Below are 21,257 nucleotides of genomic sequence, written 5' to 3' on the forward strand. Positions count from 1 at the left end.
GGCGACCATGGGGTCCCTGACCCTGGCTGCTGCTGACGTTCAACCAGAATAAAGTACAAGTGCCAAGGGTTAGAGGCAAGGACCCGGGTCCCAGTTCTTATCTCTGGTCACATTGTGATCCTCAGTCAGGAGGCTGGTTGCCTCCCAGTCCCAGGATCTGGGATGAGCAGACCGGGAGGGGGCGCTCTTGTTCCCCTTGCTTTGTCCTGGAGGCATCATCACACCCAGTCCTGAACCCACCAGCCTTCTGTATCCTTTCTCCTCCTTTCCTGATTCAGCTGAGAACTGCCCCTGGTGTCACCTTCTGCACCTGCACCCTGCCATCCAGTTTCAGCATCTTGGGGTTTCTGCATGTGATAGATTGTGTGTGTGCATAAAGCTGGAAAGCCAGCTATGTGTCCCCTGAAGCATACTCATGGTTTGGAAATAAGATTTTGGTTCCTGTCCCAGGTTTTCTACCTAAGTTGTCTGATCTCGGACAACTTATTTTATTTCTGTGATGCTCAGCATTATCTTTGTAAATAGTAAAAGCCCACCTCTTCAAGTTCCTGTGAGGGATTACATTGAGAAATATCTCGGAAACTGTACTGCAACATAAAAGTCATAATAGAGGAGCTTCCCTGGCAATCCAGTGGTTAAGATTCCCACTGCAGGCGGCATCCCTGGTCAGGGGACTAAAATCTCGTATGCCTCATTGAGGGGGCCACAAAAAAGTAGTAATAGATAATGCATAGAAATTTGTTATTTTATTGTATCTCCTCCCAGAGAGTATATTTAATCCAATCTGCAGTGTTAAATGGAGTTTAAGAATTTCTTAATGTGAAGCATGAAGAAATAAACCCGCGAGTACAACGTCACTACGTACCTGAGTTAACTGCATCAGGGCGTGGGCACCAAGCTCAGAGTGCCCTGGTAGCCAAGGCAAAAAGGGAAACCCTCCAGCTTACAGAGTTTTCGTGGTCTGATTTCTAAAAGCTAAAATGTTCTGATATAAAATGGGCTTTGAAGGGGTAGGTGGAACAAATTGGGAGAGTAGCATTGACGTATATCCACTACCATGTGTGAAACAGCTAGTGAATGGGAAGGTGCTGTATAGCACACGGAGCTCAGCTTGGTGCCCTGTGATGACCTAGACGGGCGGGATGGGGAGTGAGAGGGAGGGAGGCTCAAGAGGGGACGGGGTGTATGTTTATGTACAGCTGGTTCACGTTGCTGTACAGCAGAAACTAACACAACATTGTAAAGCAATTATATGCCAGTATTTTAAAAAGGGCATTGGCTAATTGGTTTCTCACAGGGTGGTGGCAGAACGACCCAAGTGCAGGGTCCCATCTCAAGGGGGAGTGGACCGAGCTTCCCCTGAGGGTGACCGCCCTCCCTCCGTGCCTGTCTGTGGCCACGATGCTCCCGTTCTGGGCTCCCGCTGGCCCCCGCCAAGCCTGCACTGCTTGCTGCCTCCCCGCTCTGTCTGGCACCTTCCTTCCTCCCGCTGACTTCCTTCTCCAAATGTTTGCTCAGGTGGTGAAGCTGAAAGGCCAAGTGCTGTCGGTCATGTATCGGTTCCGCACCAAGAACCGCGAGTGGGTGTTGATCCGCACCAGCAGCTTCACCTTCCAGAACCCTTATTCCGATGAGATAGAGTACATCATCTGCACCAACACCAACGTCAAGTATGTACCCGCCCGCCCCTCCCCAGGTCCCAGCCAGCGCTAGTGTTCCGTGACGCTCTCCTCCCTGCAGGCTCTGGCTCTGCCGGCAGCTGCAGATCCCTGCAGGAGACTAAGGAGCAGGAGGAGGCAACACTGGCCCCTCTTCACTATCTCCTCCCGGATCCCCCTTCTCAAGCCCTCCTGATTGGGAGCCCTCAGTGCTGACTGATGACCCTGGTGGTACCCCCTCTCCATCACACGGTTGGTTGGTTCAAGATGCTCTGGTTTCCATGATCTCCTCCCCGAGTGCAGAGCCCAGCAGAGTGGAGCTGGGGGCTTCCCTGGGGCTCCCTGCTGTGCCAGCTGCAGCCGGGAGGTGGAGGAGTGAGGCTGAGCCTCTTGGCAGTTCTGGGGCATGGGGGCCAGGCAGCACAGGGGTCACAGGGCTTCTTGGCTGTCCAGTCACTGACGCAGTCCTCTGAGATCCCTGCTGGCTTTGCTGCTGTACCCTACGTGTGTTAACACACAGACCTGAGCTCCAGTCGTGGCCCCCAGATTCCCTGCTGTGTGACCTTGACTGTGTCCCTTCATCTCTCAGCCTTCATTCCCCATCGGTGGAAGGGGTGATAACAACTCTCTCTCAGGTTTCCCAGAGGGTTTGATGAGGTCGGGCTTCTAGATACAGGCAGGTCATGCCTCCTCTCTGGACTAATTCTTGAGGAAATATCAGCAGGCCAAAGAACCAACATGGACAAAGGCAGAATGATTTCCACAGGCACGGGAGCACATGGAAGCCATGCCCAGTTTTTGGGGTGGGGGGCGCGCAGTCTGCAGGGCGTGAGACAAGCTTACATGGTGGGAACTGTGCCCATGCGTCCCCGTGTCTCCGGTCAGTGGCACTGCTGCCCTCCACTTTCCCAGGTTCCACACTAAGCCGTGGAGTCTGTCCCCACCCTGGCCACCTCCCCGTCCTCATCTATGACCACCCCCCTCCCCAGACACCAGCACCTCCAGGCCGTCACTGTGAGTGACCTCCTGGCTTGCCCAGAGCTCTCCATTGCCATCGCAGGCTCCCTGAGTTTGGTGGTTCCCTTCTGGGTCCCCGGAAGCAGCCTCCTTTCTAGCACCACCCTGAGTGTCTCAGCTTTGGCCCTGCTGCTGGACCACAAGGCACAGAGCTGGACAGATGGGTCCATACAAGACCCTCAGAGGACTGGTGACCTGGGCTTCAGTCCCAGCTCCCACCTGGGCAAGTCAGCTGCTCTTTCGAAGCCTCAGTTGCTCACCTGTAAAATGGGGAGAATGACAGAACCCACCCACCCACCCACCCCCCCTTGGATCCTCAGTGTAGATGGTGCTGTTTGCATCTCTCTGGTGGAGCAGCAGCCCTGGGCAGTGGGATGGGGGGTCTCCAGTGGTCATTACTGACTTAATGGAGGCAGCTGCATCCTCCCTGCCACGGGGCACAGCTGCACGGCAGTTTCTTGGCTTGTTCTCTACCAGTTCCATCAGATTGGCTAAGCACGTGCTTGTTTCTAACTCTGGGCACATTGTATTGTCTTCCAGTGAACAGGGAAGCCGGGGCCGTCTATGTGAACCCCTCCTTGTTCATGTGGGTCTGTCTAGTCCCCTCCTCTCCTGCTCTGCTGGCGGCCAGCCAGGGCGAGGCCACCCCTCCAGGACCGAGCCCTCCACTTTCCTTCTAGCTCCTGGTACCTCCTGTCTCCCATGGGCGGTACTCACCCAGTCGCGCTGCAGGTTTCCTCCAGAGGCCCCCACCTGGGGACATGCCTCCTGATATTAGAAAACCCCTCTGTTGCCACCCTGCTTGCTTCCCCCCCTGCCCTGCCACGTGTTTGTATTGGACGCCCTCACTGTTCATCTCTCCTTGACCCCCGAGAACCTGGTGTGGTACCAGCTCTGCTAACTTGCTCTCACAGAAGCCACCAGGGACCCCCATCAATAACCTGTTCTCACTGGTCATTTTTCCCTGTCAGGCCATCTCCTCTCTCTTTACATCTTACCCCTTGACTGACCTGATGCTCTGATTCTTTTTACACCTCCTTCTCCTAGTCAAGACTTTCAGTGGTAAGAATAGCGGGAGTAAATCTAGTTAAGTTGTAGATCCACTAATGCAAAAAGGTAACTTTTTTTTTTTTTGCTGGGCCTGTGCCATGTGGGATCTTATTTCCCTGACCAGGGATTGAACCTGCACCCCCTTGACCACAGTGGAAGCATAGAGTCTTAACCACTGGACCACCAGGCAAGTCCCATATCTTTATTATTTTTTAATATCTGACTGTGTCTAGTCACTGCTTGGTAAACTCAGTCCAGTGAAGGTATTTTTGCCTCTCCCACTCTTCCCGACTTGGGCAGGAGAGGGAGCAGAGTGGTGCCTGTTAGTGCTGGGCCTGTGTCCTGCCCTGGCCTTGGAGAAAATGACGAAGCTCGAGAAACAGGAGGAAGAGTGAGATACGCAGGGTGTAGAATCTCGAAGCTCCTTCTTTGTTCAGCAGTCAGGGGTGCAGAGGTGAGACACAGGCCAGACCTGCAGGGGCTTCTAGGAGGAAGTAACAGGTGGGCTCATTGACGTGGAGCTGGGTTTGGGCAGTGGGAGCCCCAGGGGATAAGGCTGAACTGAACAAGAGAGTAGGTCTGCTCAGCATCTGTTCAAACTGCAGCTCATCTGCAGGCTCACCTCACCTGTCCCAGCCCCACCAGCTACCTGTGCCCAAAGCTATGGAGATGGGCCAGCCTGCCACCATGCCAGGCCCCGGGCGGCATCCTAGAACGTCCACCGTTTTGGTGCCAGTGTATTAACCAGCTCTTAGTGATGGCTACCTCCTCCTGTGATCCCGCCCCTCCTCTCTTCTGTTCACCCTGTCTGCCTTCCACCCCACACCTGGGCTCTCTCCTGGTCCTCGCTCTGCGTGTGTGATGCCTGGTGTCCATGGCCTGATCCAGGGAACCTCGGACGGTGTGGTGGAAGCAGCCCGCCTATCACTGAAGCCACTTACATGCAGGCCGCGCTCAGCAGTAGAGAGCAGGGTCCCAGGCTGGGGATTGGCAGAGTCCTCTGGATTTGGGGCAGAAGAACAGACTGAAGCTCCCCTTTTGGGGGTTTTTGGCTGTCTTATATTTACGACTGTTCTTTTGTTTGTTTGGTTCTCTGCATCTTCGTTGCTCTGCACGGGCTTTCTTTAGTTGTGGTGTGCAGGCTTCTTATTGCAGTGGCTTCCCTTGGTACAGAGCACGAGCTCCAGAACTCAAGCTTCAGTAGTTGTGGCACACAGGCTTAGGTGCTCGGAGGCATGTGAGATCTTCCCAGACCCCTGTCTGGGGATTGAAACTGTGTCCTCTGCGTTGGCAGGTGGATTCTTAACCACTGGACCACTGGGGAAGTCCTCACCATGCTTCATTCACTTCCAACATGAATACAAGCTTCAGCACTCACAGTTGCATGCTTTGTTGTGACGCAACACAATGGATGGTCACTGAGCACCTGTGCCAGGCGTCCAGTACTCTCAGGATGCCTCTGCTCTGGTCCCTGCCACCCCAGGTGTCTCCCATCACATGGAGAGCGTGAGAAGTGAGTGGCAGGAGGGAGGAAACACAGGAGGGAGTAAAAGGCCACAAGGAGGGCACAGGGGAGGCAAAGAATCAACAACTTACACCCAGGGCCTCTGAGAACGCATCCCTAGCAGATAGTGTCACAGAGGGGCCTGGAAGGAAAGGAAAGCTCCCTCCTCCTAAAAGCAGCCACAGGCAGAGGCTCTGACCTATTTTCCTGGAAGTCAGGCATCACGGACAAAACAGAACACTCTGTCCCGGGGGTGTCCTTACATCTCTTCTCAGAACGATCACTACCCGCAGCTCACTGAGACTGGACAGAGTGAGGAGCCCCCCACCCCCCACACACACATACACAGACTCACAGCAGAGGCTGATTTAAGGGCCTCTGGGTGAGGATGTAGCAAATGTTGCCTGTGGACAGCAGAGGGCAGTGACAGCCATCGTGTGAACAGTCCGGCTTCCGGTTTGTACCTGACTGTCCTCGCCAGCAATAGGCAGACTTGTTGTGGAAAGGTTCTTTGATGCTCTCTGCCTGTGGGGGAAAGGGAGAATTGCAAACCCTGTTGCATTCTGTCCGGAGCATCCAAAAGAAACATCCCAGGGAAACAGAGTGTGAATGGTTAGCATTGGAAGCTGCTGAAAGGGAGGCCTCTTTGTCCCCTGCTTGTCTGTTTTCCTGTCACGTCGAGGCAGGAAAAGGGAAAGTCCAGAAAACACAGGCTCCCGTTTTACATGCTGGAGGCCCAGCTTTGAAAAGTGCCCGTGTCGATGTCGGGGATGGACACCGTCAGGGAGACACACTGTGGGCTGCCGCTGAGCAGGAGTCATTTGCACAACCCAGGCCCTGTGCCTCCCTATGCTCCCCCCTCCTTAATGGGGGATGGAAAGCGTTCCTGTGCATCTGCTGGGGCTGAGCACGCACCCTCCTGTGCGACCACCCCTTACAGAGTCACTGTGTGTCTACATGACCACAGCTACATGTTGTGCTGGTGTGTATGTGTGTCCCTGAAACTCCACGGTCCCCATGTCTTCCGGGATGGCTTCCTGGTGGGCCCAGCCCACCTGGCCACTGGTTGGCAGGATGTGTGAGCAGAGAGTAAAAGGAAGCAAAGAAAACCTACAGGGAAGGTGTCATTCCTGGTCTGTGCAGAGTTTAGAGTCAGGAAGGAGCCGAAACACCTTGTCAAATCACCAAGCCCCATCTTATCTTGGGTCCACCTCTCGTCCACCTGCAGCAGACAGCTGGCAGAGAGCTGGGGCCCGCAGATTCTGTCTGGGGTCCTCTCTGGCCCACTTCCTCCTCCTCTGCCTCTGCCTCCATCAAGGCTTCGCCATCTCCCGGGTGACCATCCATCATCCCCGCTGGCTGGTGCTCCCTGCCTTCCATCTGGCCCTGGAAGCATCTCTCTAAAACCGCACTCAGGCTGCTCCCTGTCCTGGATCATACCAGTTCCGAACCCTTTCACAGGCACCCAGAGCCCTTCGCAGGGGGCATGCAGATGGTGCTCGATCCATGGGGGTGGGGGGCAGGATATTATTATCCTTGCTCTGGTCAGCTGAGCTTGCCCACCCCCTGGCCCCCGCCACCCTGATGGCTGTGAGCTGGATTCCTGTTACTCCCAGGGGTACGATAGCAGGCTGCCCCCGACTGCCCCCTTAATGGCTGGTTGCTCACTTACTCTGGCTGAGTAAAAACCTCTGTCCTGGGAGCATCAGAGATAATTGACAGCATCTGCCAGCATGCTGCACCTCCTGATGCAGAGAGGCCACTCTGACAGGAAGCCCGTGCTTGATGTGTCTGTTTGCTGATCATTAGCTCTGGGCCCCAGCTAATGGGTGGTGGGCGGGGGCAGCAGTCTGTGGAACGGGATCCGGTTCCCTCCCGTGTGCTATCGGTCAGCTTTCAGCCCAGCCACCGTGTTTCTCCCTCTCTGGAATTTGCAAGCACACCAAGGTTTATTTTCATTCCATTGCCATGAAATGTCCGAGAAAGCTCCTCGGACCGCTTCTCAGGATGGGGCAGCCCGCGGGTCAGCACTTCTTCCCCACACGCTCAGCTGCGGAAGTGGAAACCAAAGGCCCAGACTGAGCATCTCATGTCCAGACCACAGGGACAGTGAGGTTGGCATCCTGGATCTTTGCCAGCCAGGCCTGAGACTTTGTTTTCTTTCTACATCCCAGAGAAAGTCACTGTCTGTGGTCTTAGAGCCCCCAGAGCTCAACAGAGCAGAGAGCAGACACCCGATGTAACACCTCTGGCTCTGATCACGTCTGGTCATGCTTCTGTGCTAACTAAAGCCCTCGCCCTCCTCCATGCATCACAGACACACCCCAGGGCGCAGAGCTGGGCAAGTGGAAAGGGCTGGGTTTCTGCCCTGTTCACCCCACGCACCAGGCCCCCCGGCACAGCAGCACAGCTGCTCACTCATCAAGATTCTGTGCTTGGGCTGGACACCAGGGCTGCACCACGAGGTAGGAGTGGTCCTTGTTTCCTGGAAAACCTCTTCTGTGTTCAGGGTTGAGCGTCTGAAAGCTTATGAAAGGAAGAAGGCGGTGGTCCATGGATTCCTGCCCTGGAGAGGAGCTCACTGCTACAAAAATTCTACAAAAATCCCAAAGCACAGAGTTTTGTTTTCTCCTGCCTGGTGGCTCAGGATGGTGTCTTGGGCTCACAGCTCTTGGGATGGGACATGTAGAAAGGTGGTTCCTGTACACCTTTCGGATGGAGTTCAGGGGCTGATGCCAGACACACTTGGTTTTGAATCCTCGGTTTGCCGTACTGACCAGTGTCACCCTGGGCACATCACTGAACTCTCTGAGCCTTAATTTCTTTATCTGTAAAATGGGTCGTTTTTCAGAGATGTGAAAACGTTGATGAGGTTCTGGCTCTGAGTACCGCACTTGGATTTTAGAGGGCATGCCAATGAGAGATGAGGGTGCCCACAGGATGTAAATCAAAGTAAAACAGCAAAGCTGTCAAGTCAGAATCATAAAATACAAAAAGTTGTCATTTTTCAATAGATGATTTTATCAATTCTTTAAAATGTTTTTGAAATGTCCTTTTTTTTTGGAAATTATTTTTAGTGCTCCTGTTTCCTGGTGTTGCTGGGCTTAGGCTGCCTGGTGGGCAGTCACATGGTGCTGGTTTTATTGTTAAGCTTTTCTCCAGGCTCTGATGCCAAGGTTGGGAGATATACTGTGGGCTTCCATGATGGCTCAGTGGTAAAGATTCCATCTGTCAGTGCAGGAGACACTGGTTCCATCCCTGGGTAGGGAAGATCCCCTGGAGAAGGAAATGGGAACCCACTCCAGTATTCTTGCCTGGAGAATCCCATGGATAGAGGAGCCTGGCGGGCTACAGTCCACGGGGTCACAAAGACTCAGACACGACTGAGAGACTAACACTTTCACACTTTTCACTTTCAGATAGAAAGTCCTCCCTTCTTCCTGTGTTGTGATCCCTAACTCAGCATACTGCCATTGTTTTTACCAACTTATCTGTCTGCCCCTGGAGGCTGTCAACTCCCCAAGGCCAGAGACCACATAGGTTCTGGGTTATCTTTTCTCTCCAGTGCCTGGCAGACACTTGGCATAGGTAGCTCAGCACACTTCACTGAAGACATGGCTCACCTGGGCTTAGTACTTTTTCTTTCTTTTTCTTTTTTCTGGCTGCACTTGGAGGCATATGGGATCTTACTTCCGACTCTATGCGACCCCGTAGACGGCAGCCCACCAGGCTCCCCTGTCCCTGCATTGAAAGCTTGGTGTCTTAACCATTAAGCCACCAGGGAAGTCCTGCTGGGCTTAGTTTTAAATAAACTATTCACTGGGTCTTCCAACTGGGTGGGGTCCTCTTTTAAGATGTCTTCCCTTGTGGGGGACATACATGCTAGGGCCCCTGATTAAAAGGCATGGCTGGAGGAATGAAGTGTTCAGATTGTACACCTCTGAATGCTGAGGAAAAGAGTTGAGAACCACAATTCAAGTTATTTTGTATTTATCCAAAGCAGAATTGGAACTCAAACTGGGAGGCGTAGAGAGGTGCGTGCATGCTAAGTCGCTTCAGTTGTCTCCAACTCTTGCAAACCCATGGATTGCAGCCTGCCAGGCTCCTCGGTCCGTGAGATTTCCCAGGCAAGATACTGGAGTGGGTAGCCAGTCCCTCCTCCAGGGGATTTTCCCAATCTAGCGATTGAACCCGGGTCTCCTGCATTGGCAGGCAGATTCTTCACTGTCTAAGCCACCTGGGAGTTTTAAACATAAAGGGCGTTTTAAATATCTCTACCCCTAGGTCTGTGTGCTTACAGTGTGAGGCTAACGTGGTCCATATGAATGCAGACTCTGAGCAGAAAGGGCAGGGTGAATACCAGCATCTTTGCCCTCCCCCGGACCCAATCACACCACTCTCCGGGGAGCCCTCCAGGTCCTCAGATGCTGATTCAGGTTGCGACTGTTCAGCAGCGGCCCCTCTGCAGGGACCTGCTCCCTGACTGAGCTGGTCCACAGCTGCGCATCCTCTCCAGGGAGGGCCTCACAGGCTCTCCTCCATACATCTCAGGCCGCAAGTGAAGAGGGCAGGGGATCTGTGAGCCGTTGTCCTGCCTGCCACCTTCCTGTCCAGGGAGTGGCCAGGGATGACAAAGGGACACCCTAGCATCATCCATACGTTCATAGTGAAAATGAACACAGAAAGTCTTTCCAGTTAATGCAAACACTTGAGATATTTTTTTTCCATGTTCCAAATCTCACTCACCCACACAGGACATAACATTTGTAGTTGTAATCACAGCATCCGCAACGTTTGGTGCTGAACTTTTCCGCACACTCTTGTCACGCCTTGTGGTGGTTCCAGTCTTCACTGCGGCCACCGCTGCTAACCGTGTTTACTCAGCAAATGAATAGATGTGGTTTACAAAGCCGCTCCCCTGTCACAGCCAGCTGTGCGGGGACAGCTCTTGTTTCCTGCCCTTGATTCATTTCCTTAGCACAGCCCCTGCTGCAGGGCGACCACCTGCAAGGCTGTGACCGCAGCCGCCCCTTCTGATGTGGCCACCGTCCTGTTTTCCGAGAAGACTGCATCCACACAGGCTTCTCTTGCGGGTGTGAGCGGGATAGTTTCAGTACCATGCCAGCACGCTAAGCACTCTTTACCAACTTAGCAGGTGAAAAATTGTACTTTGGGGTTATTTTAATTTGTGCTTATTTTGCTTATTTTAATGGTGAAAATATTTCCCTAACTACTTGCTCATTATATGTGTGTGTGTGTGTATATATATATATATATACACATATACATATACATATATACATATATATTTTATGTATTTTTGTTGTTTAGTCGTGAAGCCATGTCTGACCCTTTTGCCACCCCATGGACTGTAGCCCTCTAGGCTCCTCTGTCCATGGGCTTTCCCAGCAAGAAAACCCATTTCCTTCTCTAGGAGATCTTCCTAACCCAGGGATCAAACCTGTGTCTCTTGCGTGTCATGTGTTAGCAGACAGGTTCTTTACCAGCTGAGCCACCAGGGAAACAAATGCAACTATACTCAATAAAACTGACTTTTTGAAAAAACCCACTTATTTCCTAAATATTGACAACCTAAGCTGGGTTTGACTGGGTCAGGAAGACCTACCCCACCCCAGAAGAGGAAATGGCAACACTCCAGTATTCTTGCCTGGAGAATCCCATGGACAGAGGTACCTGGCAGGCTACAGTCCACGGGGTTGCAAAGAGTCAGACACCACTGATCGACTAACACTTTCACTTTCCAACTTAAAATATAAGACTTGGAGCCTTGATTTGGAACATGAAGAAATAAAATCAATCAAAACTGAAAACGATTTAGAGATCCAACAGGTGTTACCCGCTGTGCCACTGGGGAGCAAGGGACATTCAGGCTCCACCCTGTCACCCCCACGTCTATTTTTCCTGACTCTCTGCTGACCCCTTGTTTCACAGGCAGCTCCAGCAGCAGCAGGCAGAGCTGGAAGTGCACCAGAGAGACGGGCTGTCATCGTACGACTTGTCCCAGGTGAATTTCTGGAAAACTCTTTCTCAGTTAGAACTGTCTCCAACCAAAGGACTGCAGACTAAATCCCCTCAGCCCAGCAGGTGCTGTTGCTCCCTCCACCCACACTGCAGAAAGCATTTTGGCCCCCATAGAGTGTGTGTGTGCAGTGGAGGTCTACTGTGACTCTCCCATGCAGAGCTGAGCCATGCCAAGTGTAGAACAGAAGCCTTGCGAGCTGTGGGCAGCCAGTACGGTAAGTCCCCTCCATGCGAAGTTCAGGCTGTGAGCTTTCAAAGATGCAAATGTGGCTTTGCATATCCAATCACAGGAGTGAGTTCTCGTGTCTGGCGTACACTGTCATGTGCGTACAGCCTGTATAAATGGTTGTGCTCGTGTGTATTTTACTGTACAGTACTATATAGAGGACAGCAGTGCAGTGTCTTTTTCAAGCCCAGGGTGTCGGGAAGCAAGCATGAGAGTAGTGATGATGTAGCTGGTGCTCCTGTTACTTTTTAAGGTACTGTACTGTAAGATTAAAAATGTTCTCTTAATCTTTTTGTGTTCATTTTTTGGTGCAGATATGTGTGAAAAGTATTATAAACCTATGAGAGTAATGTACTATATAGCCGAGTGTGTTAGTTGGGCACCTAGGCTAACTTTGTCGGTCTTGCAAACAAATTGGTCTTGTGAACATGCTCTCGAAATGGAACTGGTTCGTATGTAAGGGACTTACTGGTACTGAGATCCAGAGGCTAGGTGGGAACTTGGAGACCACCCAACTCTGAACCTTGTCAGTTCTGCAGCCTCCATGCTGCCCCTCCCACCTTTAATCTGCACCCCGATGTTCTCAGGGGACCTCTTCCTGGCCATCTCCTCAGGCCCCCCTCCTTCCCTTCTCCTTTCTTCTCTTCTCACTGCTTCTGGCCTTAGAGAAGCTGACGCTTGTGTTGGTACTTGGCGTCTCTCTCCAATTAAACTTGATGTTCACTTTCCCTGATGCTTAGACTAAGTTGATCATTTTTATTTCTCTCTCTCCAAGTGGAACTCCAGTCAGCCTTCTGTGACCCCTTGTTCACACCCACACCTGTATATCTAGGCTTTCACATATACAAAAGCTCCCTGCCCTACCCAGCACCCCAGCCTGAGATGCCAGCGATTCTGAGGGAGAGGGATCTGGTGTGTCTGCTCTGCCCCTCACACCCAGGGATGCTGTTGTGTTTTCATGTGCAAACAGGTGCCTGTCCCCAACCTACCAGCCGGAGTTCATGATGCAGGGAAGTCCGTGGAGAAGGCAGATGCGATCTTTTCCCAGGAAAGAGATCCGCGGTTTGCCGAAATGTTTGCAGGAATCAGTGCATGTAAGTTCCCAAAGAGTGCTGACTTGGTGAGATGGTGGGGTTTATAGTTGCCACCAGCCAGCTGGAGGCAGCCACCCTTGAGGGTGAATTTACAGCGACTACTGCAGTGTGTAAAAGGGACACCAAATTCAGGGGTCCTAATGAGTCCTCTCTATTCTCAAACTCGCCTCTCATTTACCTGTTACCTGGGGCAACCACCTGACATCTCATGGGCCTCTGACATCTCATCTTCAAAATTTGAGGACTTGGAGTAAATGAGCTTTGTTGATCATGGTACAGTTTAGTATTATCAAGCCAAAGACATGTCCCTATTTTTTAAAAAAATCTTAATCTCTAATGTAGAGAGGACCATATTTGAAAATAAAAATATGCATAAAAAAGAAAATAAAAATGATCCAGTATCCTACTACCTAGATTTAATCTTTTTTAACTTTTTAAAGCTTGTCCTTTTTGTCTTTCTACACATTGTTGTTCAGTTGCTAAGTTGTGTCTGACTCTTTGCAATCTCATGGGCTGCAGCACACCAGGCTTCCCTGTCCTTCACTATCTCCCAGAGTTTGCTCAAACTCATGTCCATTGAGTCAGTGATGCCATCCAACCATCTCATCCTCCATCTCCTGCTTCTCCTGGCCTCAACCTTTCCCGGCATCAGGGACTTTTCCAGTGTGTCGGCTCTTCATATCAGGTGGCCAAAGTATTGGAGCTTCAGTTTCAACACCAGTCCTTCCAATAGATATTCAGGGTTGCTTTTCTTTAGGGTTGACTGGCTTGATCTTCTTGATGTTCAAGGCCAAACAACTAACATGGAGGGAGCACAGCGCCCCCCTGACCCTGCAGGAGGAGACAGTTGGGTTAAAGATTTACTGAGCATGATCCTGCCCACTAGAGCAAGACCATTTTCTACACATATGAATTCTTTTTATATACAGAATTGAGCTCATACTGTTTGGTAGCTTACTTTTTCACGTGTCTATTACAAACATCTTTCTAGGTTATTAAATAATCTGCCTTGTTATTGCCTGCATAGCGTTCCATTGTATGAGTGTTCATAAGTCACCCTTTGCGGTGGTCACCAGAGCATCCGCCTGTGTTAGTGTCGCTATTAGAGAAGGTGGTACCATTCATGGGACTTCCCTGATGTCCAGTGGTTAGGGCTCTGTGCTTGCACGACAAGGGTTGCAGGTTCAATCCCTGGTCAGGGAACTAATCCCTACTTGCTGCATGGTGCAGCCAAAAAAGTAAATAAATAATAAAACAATATAAGAAATTTTATAAAGAAATAAAATGGTGCTGTCCAAAGTTCAGGTGTCACATGGAACCCACCCACTCAGACTGCCACAGAGATTAACAACACATAAAACTTGGAAATGTTGCTGTCAATTCCAAAATTCAGGAAAACAGATTCTATTTTCATGTGATCAGCGAAATACAGCACAACTGGGATGAGTTTAGGGAGATACTAGCTGACTCATGCCACAGAATCGCGGGGAATGCAGTAAAGGGGCGGGACCCCCAGGACCATCCTCCCAGGACCAAGGAGCGGGGCAGCGTGGCCTCGCAGAGGACAGAGGCCCTAAGCAGATCCAGTCCCCCTGCTGTCAGCTCGTGGGGTGGAAGACCCAGCCCTGTTCCCACGCTGCCGGGAACCGGATGCTAGGAAAGCAGGAAGCTGCCTGAACTGGTGGCTCAGACGGTAGAGATTCCACCTGCAATGCAGGAGACCTGGGTTTGATCCCTGCATTGAAAAGATCCCCTGGAGGAGGGCATGGCAACCCACTCCAGCATTCTTGCCTGGAGAACCCCATGGACAGAGGCGCCTTGGCGGTCTATAGTTCATGGGGTCACAAAGAGCCGGACACGACTGACCGACTAAGCACAGCACAGCCTGAGCTGAGGGCAGCAGGTGCCAGCGCAGCCCAGCGTCTGGCTCAGAGCAGAGGACAGACCTGTTGGCACGACTCGAGAGCTCCCTGCTGGTGCTCCCCCTCCTCCCCATCGCCAGTCATCCGCATGTGCCAGCTGCCCACAACAGTATTTCTTCCACTTTCATGGAGAGATGTGGTTTCATCCAGCAGGAGGAAACAATCCCACATCTCACTGGTTCCTCTTCCTCTCGGATAATCCTGAAATATTTGGCCACACCCACAGCATTTCTGGGAAATCCATTTGAAATTTTAATATTATACAGATATAGACATCTTCCCATAGAGATGACAAAATAGAAAAAAAAAGTTAACAGAAAAGGGAAAAAAAGAGGAAAGAAAATAAGTAATCTCAAATTTTTTCCACCAACCAAGCTGGTTTCCTATATATATGAAAAAGCAACAGAGAGTTGGTTCAGTGGTTAAGAATCTGCCTTTCCATGCAGGGGACATGGGTTTGATCCCTGGTCAGGGAACTAAGATCCCACACACAACGGAGCAGCTAAGCCCACGTACTAGAAATACTGAGCCCTCACACTCCAGAGTTTGTGCTCCACAATAAGAGAAGCCCTAGTCCCTCAGCTAGAGAAAAAACCCACACATCACAAGGAAGACAAAAAAAGAAAAAAAAAGGAACAGAAGGACCTTCTCAGATATGTGCCATCTACTTACACTTCCTGGAAAAAATCGCTTGCAGAAGTCATTGTGAAATGAATTAAAATACAGTACCCAAGATTGGAAACGATAGGTTGGAAAAGTAGGAGCATTGAAAAAGTGAAACTAGTGACATGTAGAATTAATATAAAAATTGCTAGAAGATACAAAAGATATTTAAAAAATAAAAACCCAAGTCAAATCAGTTCAGCAAAAGTACATACTTTGGGTGAGGGTACTAGGAACAGAAATTTCTCATCAGTCTATGCTATTTTTATCTCTGACATTTACAAAGATATATGACTTCAAGTATTAAAAACATAACTACTAATGAATGATTTTTTAAAAAAAGAAAGGAAAGAGATCTCACTTCCAAATCATTTCCAAGAAAAGACAAGGACATTTTTAGCAACTTGCAAAATACTCAGAAGAAAAATAAAGTGAAATAGAAACTATGAATAGCACGAGTAGTGCAATAAGTTGATGTCCAAGGGCTCCTGATTTCTAATTCTGGAATGGTATGCCCCCAAAATATGATATTACCATAACAAAGTGAAACCATTTAACCTGAGAGAGTAGATGGTGATGATGCTCCAAAACCAAGGAGGAAAGCAGAGGTGTTGACCTTGCTGCACAAAGAAAAGTTAGAGCATTCAGTGGGGAAACAAGCTTATTTTATATAGATAAAAGGTGGAACCTAAAAATGAAGATACATCATGAACATTGAAATGTGAAATCCAAAAATAGTTTGAAACACAAGAGATCCTGATAAAGCCAAATTGCAGTGGAAGATTTCAATATGCCTTTCTTCATCTCTAACAACTCATGTAGCTCAAAGTAGTAAGAAAGATATAGAAGATTTAAAATTATGCACACACACATATATATATATAATTTTATGTGCATGCGTGCTCAATTGTGTCTGACTCTTTGTGACCCCATGGACGATAGCCCACTAGATTCCTCTGTCCATGGGATTTCCCAGACAAGAATACTGGAGTGGATTGTCATTTCCTCCTCCAGGGGATCTTCCCCACCCAGGGATCGAACCCACGTCTTCTAATTGGCAGGCAGATTTTTTACCACTGAGCCACCAGAGAAGCCCCTGTGATTTTACAGACATATGTAATTTTGTACCCCACAAACATCCTGGAGCATTGAGAAAAATAAATGTTTCTTATTTAACCAACAACCAAAAATCTTAAATACATGAGAAAAAAAAATGGCTTGTTTATAGTCAAGAAAAATTCAAAAGTCTCTCTTACTCCTGCAACTTTTATTTATTTTTTGGCAACCCCATGTGGCTTGCAGGATCTTAGTTCCCTGACCAGGGATCAAATCTGTGCCCCCAGCAGTGGGAGCATAGAATTTAACCACTGGACCCCCAGGGGAGTCCCCCTCCTGCAACTTTTAGCCTCGTCTCTTTCTCTCCAAGATCCAAGGCCTTGTGATTAGGTTAGAAATACACACGCAAGAGTCCGATCTCTTTCCATCCTGTAGGGATTTCCCATTGAGCAACATCATCATCACAGCAAAAAGACAATGGAGCAGTAAAACTGCGCAGTGCCTCCGTGTTTTTAAAAACATCATGGAGGTTTGTTGACACGTGTGGGAGATTTAGCCATGGTCCCTTTAGCCCAATCCCTGGGCCCCAAGTCCTGGATCCTGAGTGTCCATCACTGCTCATGGTCACCCAGGGAAGGATCTGCCTGCTCTGCCCACCTCCCCACCCGCAAGCCAGAGACAGGTGCAGATGTGGGGTCTGTCCAGGCACAGAATAGCTGCCATGTAACTCATCTGCATCTCCTTTATTCTGGTATCTCACTGCAAGTGGAGATGTTAGAGATTATAGGAATAAGATGCAAATGGAGTCTTTGAGCCTCTGGGGAAATGGAAGGGTGCTTTGGGGGAGCCCTGGGTCCCTCAATTACAAGAGAGAGTGAGAGAGCTCCCATCCTCACTGCTGTTTCTCAAACTACCACACTCTTGCTCATGTCAGATCTAAAGGCCCAGCTGGGGTCTGAGCCCATTTCTTTAGCCTCTCTGTGTGGGTACTCGGGGCTCCCTGCCCTGGAGTCTGTAGGGCGGGAACTCCTCCAGGGTGACCCTTGCTCTCCTTTTCCCAGCGGAGAAGAAGATGATGAGCTCAGCTTCTGCGGCAGGAACACAGCAGATCTACTCCCAAGGAAGCCCGTTCCCTGCTGGACACTCGGGAAAAGCCTTCAGGTACAAGCTGGGAGTGCAGGGCATGGGGCAGTGGTGGGCAAGAGGGCAGAAAGAGGCCCCTACTCAGTGAAGCCCTGGGTCTCAGAGTCGAACTCTGTGTAGAGCAAATACTGCCAGCCTCACTTAGTGCTTACCCATTCAAATGCCCGGGCTTCCCAGATGGCTCAGTGGTAAAGAACCTACCTGCCAGTGCAGGAGATGTGGGTTCAATCCCTGGTCAGGAAGATCCCCTGGAGAAGGAAGTGGCACCCCACTGCAGTATTCTTGCCTGGAGAATCCCATGGACAGAGGAGCCTGGCGGGCTGCAGTCCATGGGGTCGCAGAGAGTCAGAGATGACTGAGCACACACACACACATTGGTATGCCAGGGCCAGGCTGAGGGGTCCGGGAGCTCCCGTTCTGACCTGCAAGCCCTTGATGAGCCACCATAAGTACAAAGTGTCGGTTACTCTTTCTTGGATGTGAAAGGTGCCAGCCACTGTGTTTGCAGAGGTGCCTGCCATGGAGAAGGGAGTGAGGTGGCTGTAGCCAGGACAGACCTAGGGACACCTGACAAGGCAGCAGAAAGTACCCTGTCCCTGGGTTTCTAGAGGCCACCCCTAACTCCAAGGAGGAGAGGACCACTCCATCATGCCTGGGGTCTCAGCCTAAAGGGCTGCTCCTGGGAGGCATAAGTCGGATGTTGTGCTTCCGGGGGTTGATTCTTAGCATCAGGGGTCTCTTGTAAGTCACTGAGGAAGCCAGCAACACCACCAGGGATGGGGCCTGGCTCCAGGGGCTCCCAGGGCAGCAGGAGCAGGGGTTGGGGAGCTCGACTAGGACACAGACACCTTCAGGGAGGGTGGTGGGCACTTGTGTGAGCCATCGGGTACCCCCAGACCCACTAGGAGAAGCATCTCAGACCTGTGCCTGGTGGAACGGGGCTCCCGAGGCAGCCCAGCCTGTGGCTGACTCGGCCAGAGCTGAATGTCCAGTTGAGAATCAGGCAGGGACCAAGACTGGGCAGGTGGACCAGCCACCCCAGGGAGAGGTCCCAGCTGGGATGGCCCCCACCAAGGGTCAGTGGACCGACCTCAGGGGAGGCAGCAGGTGGTCAGCAGCTGCGCCGTGAGACATCAACCCCTGAGGTCATGGAGTAGCTCTGCCAGCCCCGCAGCTGGGCTGTAGTAGATGGTGACTTGTTCTCAGTCTCTGGGGAGCTCTGTCCTGGAGCAGCTACTCTCGTCTGGGGATGGGAGGACAAGATGGTGGCCCCCTGTGAGCTGCCCCTGAGACATAATCCCTGCTGCTTGCCTGGCTCTGCGGAGCACTGGCCAAGGCTCCAGGCCCTTCCCCTGCTGCTGGTTACTCACCCACTCAGCACATGGCGAGCTGCTGTAGTTCCATGCCAGGCCTGCCTAGGCCTGTGTTCATCGAGTCCTTGTAACACTTGCTGCTTCCCCCTCTCCCTCCCCGCCCCCTGCCATCTGGACAGAGGGCAGCCAGGATGGAGCAGAGGCCAGAGGTGAGGAGGGCTAGCCAGGCACAGCATGGTGGGGGCAGGGGTGGGGGGAGGCTCAGAAGCAAAAAATCAGATGGCCACCTGCTGCAAGGGTAGGTACACAGGCATCAGGATTGTGCTGAGCGGAGTCCAGGGACAGGAGACACGGGGACTCCTGGAGTCTGGGAGGAAAAGAATGAAATGAATACATGAGTCTTTTTCTACTGTGCTCGACTTGGGAGTTTGGACCCATCACTGGGACGACTCAAGCCCCAGAAGAGGGGCTTGAGGAAACGAGGTCCTGGAGAAAGTTTGTGATGACAGGGGTGTCAGGGGTGGAGAGGAGAAGTGAGGCTGCAGGCAGGTGCTTAGAACAGATGGTCCAGCCGGAGATGCTGAGTCTGCACCAGCTGTTGTCACTGAAACAGAAGAGGGGGGGCCAGTCCCCTTGTGGAGCCTGGCATTGGGGAGGGTCTCACTAGATCACCGGTCTATAGAACGAATGGGTTAATTAGTTAAAAGAGTGCCACCAAGCTGTAAGCTTGTAGGATGGCTAGTTTCCTGTACATCTGCAGGGCCTGAGCTGGATTGAGTGGGAAGGGACATGGGATGAGTGGCACTGAGCCCTTGGCAGGATGGCACAGCTGTGGCTGCACATCCCTAAGTTTGTCCCCCACCCGAGTCCTGCTGTGGTCCCACGGGCCCTGTGCACCTATCCTGGGGTCCACAGCACTCCTGCCAGCTATCCAGTCAGTACTGTGAGGGCAGCCAGGGCCAAGGGATGGAGGAGACCCCCGCCACCCCAATAGAGAACAGTGATCAGAAGAGGCTCCAAGGTCACTTACACACATCAAGAGGGAGACGGGAAAGGAGCCCTGTGTTAAGTGAGGAAGGGATCTCGGGAGAGAAGTTCCTCTTGATCACGGTTCGTGCAGGAATTTCTGTGTGGCTGTGCTGTGTCTTCATTGTGGCACTCTGGTGTCTTAGCTGTGGCACACAGGCTTAGTTGCCCCTGGGCACGTGGGATCTTAGTTCCCGGCCAGGGATGGGACCTGAGCCCCCTGTGTTGGAAGGTGGAGTCTTACCGCTGGATCACCAGGAAAGTCCCATGGTGCTCTTTCTTCCTTTGCAGCTCTGCCGTGGTGCACGTGCCTGGAGTGAACGACATCCAGTCCTCATCCTCAACAAGTCAGAACATGTCCCAGATATCCAGGCAGCTCAACCAGAGTCAGGTGGCCTGGACAGGAAGCCGGCCGCCCTTTCCAGGACAGGTATGGGCGTCAGCAAGGGCGTTGCCCCAGGTCCCCAGAGGGCGCAGAGCACCTGAGCTGTGCTCTCTGGGGATCCTGGCTCTGAGAACAGGTCAGCGTATGGAGCTGGAGCTGACCGCCTCAACCACGGCCGGGCTCCTAGGAGCACGGGGCAAAGGGTACTTTGAGAACCAGGTGCCCATCAGTGGTACCAGATCTGGTTTCACAGCCTTTTCTCCCAACTGGAGGCAGCTCTGGGGAACCCAGGGGAGGGGACGGGCACTCAGAGACCCTCCCTCAGGAGCAAGCCCCTCACCACTCAGGACCTCGGTTCCCTTGGCCCAGGAGTACATGAGGACATCAACCTGGGGACGCGCCTGGCTCCCTGTCTTCACTGTGGGAACATCTGTATCCTGGCTGGTAGAGTCCTTGCCAAGGTCCCCTAAGCGGAAGGCAGAGGACTTAGATCACTGAATCCCTGGAGGGCAATTTCAACCAGACCCTGAAGATCCAGGACCTGAGTCCTGTTTCTTGGGCCAGCACACGTTGGCCTGATCCTGGGCATCGCACCCAGCAGGCCAGGAGGCCACTGGAGTCACTATCAGCCCAGAGCAGGGCTGCCAGTGCAGACTGGACCTGCACGAGACAGTGACCAACCGGGGCCATGGCGGGTGGGGGAGGGGGCCTGCTGGTGATGCTGGCCCTCTCTTCGCTTTGTCCTGATTGTAGCAAATCCCCTCGCAGTCCAGCAAGACTCAGTCTTCTCCCTTTGGGATCGGAACGAGCCACACATATCCCGCAGACCCCTCGTCCTACAGCCCTCTCTCCAGTCCGGCTACCTCCTCGCCCAGCGGGAACGCCTACTCCAGCCTGGCCAACAGGACTCCAGGCTTCGGTAGGTGGGGACGGAGGGGAAGAATTCCTGGGAGAGCCGGTTAAGATGATTTCTGAACATTCTGGGTTTGGGGCTCTGAGCCCTAGGCTCTCAAAACCCTGGTACCAGGTCTGGAGATTTCCAAATTCTCTTCTCTCTGGCCATCAGGAGGCCAGTGGTGTCCCTAAGAGACTTGCTGCCTAGACCTTGGCTTTGTAGATTGACTTTATCATTGTCAAGGCTCTGGGTCTCCTGTGATG

The 21,257-nt window shown here is 51.8% G+C and overlaps 1 protein-coding gene across 5 annotated transcripts in view; it reads left to right on the plus strand.

The window, feature by feature from the left end:
• The window catches only part of ARNT2 (aryl hydrocarbon receptor nuclear translocator 2), a 190,526-nt gene that overhangs the window by 155,121 nt on the left and 14,148 nt on the right, over window positions 1-21,257 (plus strand). For 4 of the 5 annotated variants that reach the window (XM_018066310.1, XM_018066308.1, XM_013973038.2 and 1 more), the window contains exons 12-17: window positions 1,519-1,670; window positions 11,182-11,254; window positions 12,468-12,591; window positions 17,294-17,393; window positions 20,006-20,144; window positions 20,853-21,018. In XM_018066310.1, the coding sequence (XP_017921799.1) occupies window positions 1,519-1,670; window positions 11,182-11,254; window positions 12,468-12,591; window positions 17,294-17,393; window positions 20,006-20,144; window positions 20,853-21,018 (754 nt within the window). The remainder of the gene's footprint in view (window positions 1-1,518; window positions 1,671-11,181; window positions 11,255-12,467; window positions 12,592-17,293; window positions 17,394-20,005; window positions 20,145-20,852; window positions 21,019-21,257) is intronic. The other variant, XM_018066309.1, reaches the window with a different exon arrangement.

Source organism: Capra hircus, chromosome 21 (genome assembly GCF_001704415.2).
Source record: "Capra hircus breed San Clemente chromosome 21, ASM170441v1, whole genome shotgun sequence".
NCBI classification, from domain to species: Eukaryota; Metazoa; Chordata; class Mammalia; order Artiodactyla; family Bovidae; genus Capra; species Capra hircus.